Source organism: Sceloporus undulatus, chromosome 1 (genome assembly GCF_019175285.1).
Source record: "Sceloporus undulatus isolate JIND9_A2432 ecotype Alabama chromosome 1, SceUnd_v1.1, whole genome shotgun sequence".
Taxonomy (NCBI): Eukaryota; Metazoa; Chordata; class Lepidosauria; order Squamata; family Phrynosomatidae; genus Sceloporus; species Sceloporus undulatus.
Window position 1 is genome coordinate 157,644,812 of NC_056522.1, and position 9,656 is coordinate 157,654,467.

The 9,656-nt window shown below is 50.0% G+C and overlaps 2 protein-coding genes across 2 annotated transcripts in view; both read left to right on the top strand.

Annotated features, from left to right (window-relative positions):
- Positions 1-9,656, top strand: part of FGF18 (fibroblast growth factor 18) — a 650,869-nt gene that overhangs the window by 377,043 nt on the left and 264,170 nt on the right. The gene's annotated exons all lie outside the window — the stretch shown is intronic.
- TLX3 (T cell leukemia homeobox 3) overlaps positions 2,464-9,656 on the top strand; it is a 14,975-nt gene continuing 7,782 nt past the window's right edge. The window contains exons 1-2 of the mRNA XM_042465070.1: positions 2,464-2,947; positions 5,932-6,175. Coding sequence (XP_042321004.1) covers positions 2,464-2,947; positions 5,932-6,175 — 728 coding nt within the window. The remainder of the gene's footprint in view (positions 2,948-5,931; positions 6,176-9,656) is intronic.

Genomic DNA, 9,656 nt, shown 5'->3' on the forward strand with positions numbered 1-9,656 from the left:
GAGGTTCCTGGGGTGGAGAAGGGATGGCAAGGGAGGCCTTTTCGGTGGAAGAAAACCCCTCCAACTCCACAGGTCTGTTTGCCTTTCAATTATTCAGTGTGTTGCGGTAATTGAATCCTAAGCTTTAAAAACCCTAATATCCTCCCTTTTCCGCTTCCTTGAATCAGGGACTCAGCCCTTGAACAGGTGCTGATCAAATAGCATTACATCCTATTAAAAGGGAAAATTGTATTCCCCTGTTTTCATTTCCCTTTATAAAAGCCGGGGACTAACTAAGTAAATGCATCCTCAACGTTATTTAATTTTTAACGCTTTTTAGTCCAATTTGGACGCTAGGGAGCGTCGCCAAACTCACCCAAGCAGCCGGGGGAAATTGTTGTTGCTGTTGTTGTTGTTGTTGTTGTTGACAGCAATGGGTATCCAAAACAAAACCAAAAACCTGCTTTTCTGGGCAGACCGATTGGAGAAGAGGCGGAGAGGCGTTGTTTCTTTTTTTCCCCCCAGGCAGAGAAACAAACAAACAAAATACCAGTTAATGGATTAATACCAGTTAATAAGTATTAATCCCAGCTAATAAACGTTGCTGGGTGGTTCTCTGCAATGCAAGGAAGGTTTGAAAGAGGGAGAATTAAGAAGAAGGGAAAGGGAAAGAATTGTGAATGTATTCAATAGCTGGGATGTAGATCTGGAAGAGGGAGAAGGAGGGAAAACAGAGACGAAATTGAATTTGTTTCAGCTGAGCCTTTTCCGCATCAAGGCGGGGATGGATGCCTTTTTATTCTGGGGATAGAAAGTGTTTCTTTTCCAATTCTGTCTTTTTTAAAATGGAAAGAAAAGAAACTTCAGGCACAAAACAAAGCATTTGAATGTCCCTCTGCCTTCTCAGTTTCCAAAGAGGATGGATTTTAATTTTGGTAACCAATTAAATTAAAAAGACCCTGGAAACTGCACCTTCCTCCTGAACCTGGTTTTGGAAAGAGAAGGCGACTGACTGGTCCATTCCAGGCAAAAGCCTCCCTTTCGAAAGGTCCGATCCTGTTCCATGTTTCTTGGGAGGTAAAGCCCGAAAGGCCTGGTTCCCGACTTAGGACGGAATTGTAAAAGAGAGGAATGAACAAGGTGGAGCTACTCCACTGAGTAGTGGGGTTACTCAGAGGAAGCGGCCCCCGTATCTCTGGAATTGGGAAGACCAAGCTGGGTGGACAGAGATGTCCTCCAAGGAGAGGACCTTGCAGAAATGGAGGGCCTTCCAGGAAAGAAATAGAGGACATTACACAATGCAGACTGAATGCGCTCAGTCTTATTAAATCCTATGATTCTATAAATTTAAGCTTCTCGGTTCTGCTCCAAATAAAGGGCCTTTTGGGATGCCTCCCGGACATGAGGTTGAAATGGAGGACAGGTCCTGAGAAAGGAGGACCTCTGCTCAAGGGACAAAATAGAGGACGCGGCAAGACAACAACTTAAAAAAAAATACCCTCCTGTAAATATGAATGTAGTCTTCTTAGTCAGGCTCCAAGTGGAGGAGCTTTTGGAATGTCTCTTGGCGGGAAGGTGGAAATGTAGGACGGGTCCTGGAAAAGGAGGACGCCTGGTCACTCTGGGGTTTTTTTTAACAGTCTATTTTCACTGGAACCAACCATCTCAAAACTAACCTCTCCAGAGGCTTTTTTGGGTGGGGCGCAGGGGTTTGAGCGCTGGAGACCTGAGTTCAAATCCCGACTTTGCCATGGAAACCCACACTCTCTCAGCCTCAGAGGGTGGCCTTGGTAATAGGGTCGTTGTCAGTCGGAAACGACTTGAAAGCACACAACAACCACAACCACAGCCATCACAAAGCCTGGCTTTCTGTCCAGTATGTGTGACTGTTTTGCAAAGGGTGGGAAGAGAGGAAAGGGGGGAGAGAGAGGGTGAATTGCTTAGCTTGGCCCCATTGCCTGGGTCCCCCAATTTGGAAGGAGATGCTCCCTGGCCCTAATAAATCCGACCCATTGTGCGTTTCTCCGAAGCGGTGTCATGTCGGAACAGTCCCTAAGCATCCCTTTCGGAGGCAGGGGAGGAGGGGGGGGCTTTGATGGAAACCCAGGAGCCAATGGGAAGCGAGAGGCTTGTTTGGGGCGGCCAATGGCAATGCGCCGGAGCCCAAAGTCTGGGCTGGGGGCTCCAAAAAAAGATGAGACAGGAGCTGGAAGAGAAGCGCGCTTGGCAAAGTTTCAGTCGTGCCAAGGAGGGCTGGCCATGGATCTACTCCTCTGAAGGGAAGAGGAAGAAGAGGAAGAGGAAGAAGAGGAAGGGGACCCCTGGCTTCTTTTGTTGGTTGTTGTTTTGTCGTGTCCATAGGGGGAGTTGTGTGTTGTGCGTGTTGTGTGTCACTCTCTCCTCCTCCTCCTCCTCCTCCCCCCCCCCCCCCCCCCCCCCTTCCCCCTTTTCCTTCGGAGCCAAGATCCCTCTCCACCCAGGAGGATGGATCAGCCAACGACCACGCAGACCCCGCATCCGCACGAGCCCATCAGCTTCGGGATTGATCAGATTTTGAACAGCCCCGACCAGGAGCCGGCTTCCCAAAGCGGGGGCCGAGGAGCCCCCGACGGACCCACCACTTACCTGGCCAGTCCCTCCGGCGGAGGAGCATCAGGAGTAGCACCAGGAGGAGGAGGAGGAGGAGGAGGAGGTCCCGGCCGGAGCGGGGCTCCCTACCCTTCGCTGCCGCCGGGCTCTGCTTTCCCGGGCCTGGGCCCCCCCTTCGAGGACTCTGGATCTTACAGTGTCAACCTGAGCCTGGCCCCATCTGGCGTGATCCGGGTGCCAGCCCACAGGCCCATCCCCGGGGCAGTGCCGCCCCCCATCGCCAGCGCCATCCCGACCATGCCAGCTGTGCCCGGCCTTGGCAGCCTCAACTTCCCCTGGATGGAGAGCAGCCGGCGCTTCGTCAAGGACAGGTTCACAGGTAAAAGAAGGAAGGGGGGAAGGGGGGGAGGCTGAAGGAGGAGGGCAAGGAGAGAGGGAAGGGGAAGGGGGGAGAAAGGGAAAGGGGAAAGGAAAAGAAAGGGAGGGAAAAGGGAAGAAGGAAGGGAAGGGAAAGGAAGGGAAAGGAAGGAAAGCCAAAAGGGAAGGGAAGGAAAAAGGAAAGGGAAGGGAAGGGGAGGAGGAAGGGAAGGACAGGAAAGGAAAAAGAAAGAGGGAATGGAAGGGAATGCAAAAGAAAGGAAAGGAAACGAATGGGGAAAGGGAAGGGAAAGGAAAAGAGAAAGGAGAGGAGGAAGAGAAGGGAAAAGGGAAGAGAAGGAAAAAGGAAAGAGAAAAAGAAAGGGGGAGGGGGAGGGAAGGAAAAGGAAAGAGAAGCAAAGGAAAAAGGAAAAGGAAAAAGAGAAAGGGAAGGAGAATGGAAAGGAGGAAGGGAAGGAAAAAGAAAGCCAAGGAAGGGATTCCCTTCCTTTCTCCCTTTTTAAAAGGCTGTACCCGGAGATTTAGAAGGACGCCTGGGAAGTTTCCTTCCCACCCACACACACACACACACACACACACACACACACACCCTTACAGGTGTCTGTGTGTATTCTTCTTACAGGTGTGTCTTTCCCCACTGTCTCTCTTTTCCTAAAGAGCAAAGCCCAGTCCCACCATCCTTCAAGGGAAACGAAAACATCCTTTTTAAAGAAATAAAACCCTATGCTATGCTATGCTGGGTCCTTTTCCTGTGAGTGAGAGAGAGAACTAACCCAGTATTACTTCTTTACGGGGAGATGTGGTCCCTCGCTTTCTCCCTCAGGGTCCAACCTGTAGCTTCTGCCTGAGCGGTCCTCTAGGGAAGAGGCCCCCGAGGGATGTCGGGTTTGGTCGGATGCATTTCAGGGGACCGAGAACCGGCAAAGTCGCCTCTTGCCTAAGGAAAGAAACCCTAGGAAACCCATGGGGCCGCCCTGAACCGACAGATGCCTTACAGGCACACATTCACACAAACACACACACACACACAAAAGGAAAGATGACAAAAGAGACATGACTCTTGGGGTATTATTATTATTAGCATTAGCATTAGTAACTACATAGCTTTTGTGTTTTGTTGGGGGAAGGAAGGAAAGCCGTTTCATTTCCCTGGCCCTGATCTCTTCCTAGAGAGTGGGAAAAAGGCGAGGAAATCGCTTAATCCGATTATAGGAAGCGAAGCGGGGGAAACGGTGCGAAGCCAATTGAGGACTAAATGCCCCTCCGACAAAAGATGATGGAAACCCTTCTCCATCGAAAGTAGATTATTAGATGAAGGGCCAAGAAACCAGGCAGCGGGAGAGAGAAATGAGGTTAAGGTTGCCTTCTAAGAAAGGAAACAAGCCCAAATAGGGCTTTTTTTTTCCTGGGTTGAGACACTTCAGAGTGAAGCCATTTATTTTTGGAGAGAGATGGGGGGAAATATATATTATTTGGAGAGCCAGAGAGGGTCATCATGAAGAAATCTCCCGACAAATAGACGAACAGAAGCCCTTGGACCCCAAAGACTGGTAGTAAAACAAACAAATATAAATAAATACACAAATAAATCAACATATGTTTGTTTTTTTAATGGCTAGTTAGGTATTTTGAGATCCCTTCTTCCCCGAAATCTGATTTAATGGAAACAAAAAATAATGGGCCAAAATGCAAAAAAATAATAATGTCTAAACTAAAGCCTTTGAAATTGCTCTAAAAATGGGAATTAGCAAAACACAGGGAAGAAAAGCATCCCTCTCTATGGCAAGGCAAGGTCTGCATTTGAGCTGTGTTTTCTTTCTTTCAGAGCAGATTTATAAACCGGGTTTATTCCTCCGTCCGACTTCCTCCTCTGGAAGAAAAAGATTTCCTCCTCTGGAGCTAGAGGCGATTTTTTTCCTTTGGGGGGAAGAGACTTCAGTTTAGAGTTTTCTTGTTGTTGTTGTTGTTGTTGTTGTTGTCTCTCTGTTGTGGTTTTCCTTGCAAGATTCCCCAGGATTGGACTCCCTTCTTCTCCTTTCCCAGAGCCTTCCTGAGATGATCTGGAACTGCATGGAGTTTGTCTTTGGAGTTTATGGGGAGAGTCTGGAAACCTCATAAGAAGGGGCTGGGGAAACCAAGCACACAAACACACACAACACACACACCCACCACTTTGCCTGGATCCTAAGCATCTGGGGCTGGGAGGAGAAAAGGCCAGGGGAGTCCCAGTTGGTGACACCGGAGGGGTTTCCCCTAAAGGGAGTTTCCTGGGCCTTCCCCGACCCAGATGGACTTCTCTGCATCTGGAGATGACGCTAGCCAAGGCTCAAGGCAGCGCCCATGGCCCTTCTCTCCCTGGCTGCCTCTGCTGCACTGCGGGAGTAAGGCAGCCCCACAACGCTTTCACTGTGGAATTCTGGGATGTGTAGTTCCTTGGGGCACCAGAGCTCTCGCACAGAGGAGGCAAAGTATCTCACCAAACTGCAGATCCCAGAATTCCATAGCACTGGGCCGCGGCGGTGAAAGGGCAGATAAGACACCACTCTCCGGGACTCTTTTATTCTGTGACTCACTGGAATTCTCTCTCTCTCTCTCTCTCTCTTTCTTTCTTTCCTCCTTCCCTCCCTTCTTTTGTTCCTTCCCTCCTTCTTTCCTTCTCTTTCCTTCTTTCCTCCCTCCCTTCATTTTTCTTTCTTCCCTCTATCCCTCTTCCTTCCTTCCTTCCTCCCCTTCCCTCCTCTTTTTCCTTTCCCTTCCTCTTCCCCTTTCCTTTCCCCTTTCTTTCCCTTTCCCTTTCCCTTCCCTTAACTTTCCCTTTCCCTTCTCCTTTCCCCTTCCCCCTTTCTTTCTCCTTCCTCTTCCCTTCCCCTTCCCTTCCCCTTCATCTTAACTTTCTCCTTCCCTTTCTTTTTCCTTCCCCTTCCCCTTCTCCTCTCCTTGCCCCCCTCTGTCTTGCCCCTTGTTCTGCCTCTTGGGCCGGAGCAGCGGCGGCGGCGCTGACGCCTTTCACGGTGACGCGGCGGATCGGGCACCCGTATCAGAACCGGACCCCTCCGAAGCGGAAGAAGCCGCGCACCTCCTTCTCGCGGGTCCAGATCTGCGAGCTGGAGAAGCGCTTCCACCGGCAGAAGTACCTGGCCTCCGCCGAGAGGGCCGCCCTGGCCAAGTCCCTCAAGATGACCGACGCCCAGGTCAAGACCTGGTTCCAGAACAGGAGGACCAAGTGGCGGTGAGTCAGGCAGGCAAGGAAGGAGAGAGAGAGAGAAAGAAAGAAAGAAAGTAGGGAGGGAAGGAAGGAAGGAAGGAAGGAAGGAAGGAAGGAAGGGAAAGGAAAGGAAAGGAGGGAAAGAAGGAAGGGAGAAGGAAGGAAAGAAGGAAGGAGGGAGGGAGGGAGGGAGAGAATGAATGAAGGAAGGAAGGAAGGAAGGAGAGAGGAAGAAAAGAAAGAAGAAGCTGAAGCTAGTTGCCCCTCCTGAGCCCTCCTCTCCTGAATCCTCCTGGTTCTTGGAAGGGACTCGCTTGGAAGCAGAAGGAACTCTGCACACGATCAGAGGGGGAGGCCTCTCACTTTCATGGTAGAGAGAGAGAGAGAGCAGTCCTATTTCTCTCGCTCCAGCCCCAAATGTCCTCTCCGTAGGACTACCCAAGGTGACCACATTCCCCCCTTCGGGGACACTGGTGGCCTTTCTCCCTGCCCCCCCCAGAAAGACATCCAGCGGACGAGAAAGAGAGCAGGCACCCAGCTCCTGACCCTGAATCAGGGCTTGGGAAACAACAGCCTATGTGTGTGACATTTCCCAGAATCCCCTAGCCAGCCTGGCCACTGCCACGCCAAGAAACAAAAGAAAGAACGTTAAAAAGGAGGGGGGAAGTAACTTTTCCAAGCCTTGCCCTCCTCCTCTTGACTGGAAAGGAGGACTTAGTGAAAGGCAGGGAGCAAAAAGACTCACTCCCAAAACACAGGCCACAAGGCACCTCCCTCGTTTGCGCTGGCATTTGGCTGGTCTGCTTTGCTCTAGGGCGAAGAAGAGACAGTCCCAGGCAGGATGATGCCCCGCATCCCTCTGGGATTACCCCCCAAAATATAGATTATTCCAGGGGATGGGTTTCATAACAGAGAGCCTACATACCTTCAAGGTACCAGAGCCGGAGCCTAAATACTGAAAGCCACCAGATCGCCTCTAATCTTGGATGCTAAGCAGGGCCAGTGCTGGTTAGTATTTAGATAGGAGGCCGCCAAGGAATGCCAGGTGCTTGCTGTAGGCTATATTTCGGAGGAAGGAACTGGCAAAACCTCCTCTGGAGATGCCTGGCCTAAGAAAACCCTACAAAACCCATGGGGTCGCCATAAAGCGACAGGAAGCTTGAAGTCGCACACACAGATGCGTTAATAGCCTGGTTTATTTAATATATATATTCTTAATCTCAGTTTCTCTGCATATACATATACATATATACAGTGTATATATGTATGTGTGTGTGTATGTGTGTGTATAGTTGTGTGTGTGTGTGACCACGATATGAGTGTGTGCCCCTTCAAGTCGCCTGTAGATTTATGGCGAACCCATGGATTTCATAGCGGTCTTTTAGGCAAGGTGTGTGTGTGTGTGTGTGTGTGTGTGTGTGTGTGTACACACACACACATACTGTAAATGTATATGTATCTGTAGAAAGATTGAGATTAAGGCAGATGCTAAATTTAGGCTCTCACATTATGACAGGGCTCGAAATGATAGATAGTGTAGATAGATAGATAGATAGATAGATAGATAGATAGATAGATAGATAGATAGATAGATAGACAGACAGACAGACAGACAGACAGACAGACAGACAGACTGATTTAGGCAGCAGCTAAGTCTAGGCTCACCAATTATGTACCATATCCAAATTATATATTCTATACCAAATTATATATCTCGAGCCCTCTCATGATTTGAGAACCAACCTAGACTTAATGTTTGCCTAAACCTAAGACTAGTTATGAGGAAGAGTAAAGCCTGAGTAGGGCCCGGGATCATCCCATAGACCCACCCCAGAGAGGAGGGCCAGGAAAAGGGGGTGCCTCGATGGGAGGACTGGTGTGAGCCCTTACTTCGGGTGACCTTTCAAGCGAGGATGGGGAGGCTTGGATGAAGGGAGGGAGGAGATGCTTTTCCTTGTCCAAAGGCTCAGGGGGGAGATCCTTGGGTCTGTAGAGAAGGGGGCCATCCCTTTCTATGCCCTGCCCCCCCCGAAGCCCCCCCTTCCCCATTTGGAGAAAGCATTTCCCAATGCAATAAACCAAGCCCTCCAGCCTGGCTGCAGGGAAAGTCATTTGCGTCCCAGACAGAGAGAGAAAAAGAGACTTCGGAGCCCAAGGGAAGTGTGTTTGTCTCTTTGTGTGTGTGTGTCTCTCTCTGAGTGTGTCTTTGTTTGAGGGGGACAGAAATGGGTCGGTGGGGCAGGGCTTTCTCTCTTCCCCTAGCAGCCAGGATCCCTATATTATCATTATCATCATCATTATTTGTAAAGGAAAACTAGACCTACCAGGGAATCCCGAACAGGGTGGCACCACCCGTCCTCTTTTTCCAGGACCCGTCCTCCATTTCTGACCTCCTGTCCCAAGTGCCTTCAATTTTGACCCTGGCTAAGAAAGAGTTGGAAGAGACCCCAAGAAGGGCCATCCAGTCCAGCCCCATTCTGCCATGCAGGAACTCTCCATCAAAGCACTCCCGACAAATGGCCATCCAGCCTCTGTTTAAAGACCTCCAAGGAAGGAGACTCCATTAGACTCCGAGGCAGTATATTCCACTGTGGAGCATCCCTTACTGCCAGGAAGGTCCTCCTAATGTTGAGGTGGGATCTCTTTCCCTGTAGCTTTTCCTGTACCTGTAATAGGTTGATGTTTAGGAGTGGAAGTGAGAGAAGAGCGGAGGGAGAGTCCTGGGAGGGTCTCCTCGGGGGACCTAGAGATGTCCTAATCGCCAAGGAGGACATAATGGAGGGCCTTCAAGAAAAAGGAGGATAGGACCAAACAAAAGCTCGAAACACTCGGCCGCATCTCTCTTCTATTACGCTTCCACTTCGGTTTAACGCTCTGCTTGGGCCACCCACGATGCAAGGCCCCATGTAGTAGACCAGGCGTCCTCCTTTTCCAGGACGCGTCCTCCATCCCAGCCTTCTGTCCGGGAGGGATTCCCAAACGCCCTCCATTTGGAGCACAGACGAAAAGGATGGGTTTCCTATTTCCATCAGGAGGGTCTTGAGCTTTTCTTTGGTCCCGTCCTCCCTGTTTCTTGCATGTCCTCCATTTCGCGGTGCAAAATGTCCTCCTTGGCGGGGCCAGGGCATCTCCGTTTTCCCTGAGAGAAGGGGGTTTGCTTTCCAGCGGTGTAGTAGCCGTTCCTATTAACGGGGTTCAAGTTGTTCGGAGGGTGGAAAGGCAGCGGCGCCGCCGAGATCGGTGCCAGGCTAACAAAGCAGTGCTAATAATAACAGTAACAATGATGATGATGATGATGATGAGGAGGCAAAGGGATCTTTGAGAGAAACTGGTAGTAGGAGCTTTTGTAGACTTGAGTTTACTTCCTCAGATACTTTGCAATGAAGTCTAGTAAAGCTCAAGGTACCAATTTATTTCTTTCAGTTAGTTTTAAAGGTGCTATAAGATCCCTTTGCATCATCATCATCATCATCATCATCATCATCATCATCATCATCATCATCAT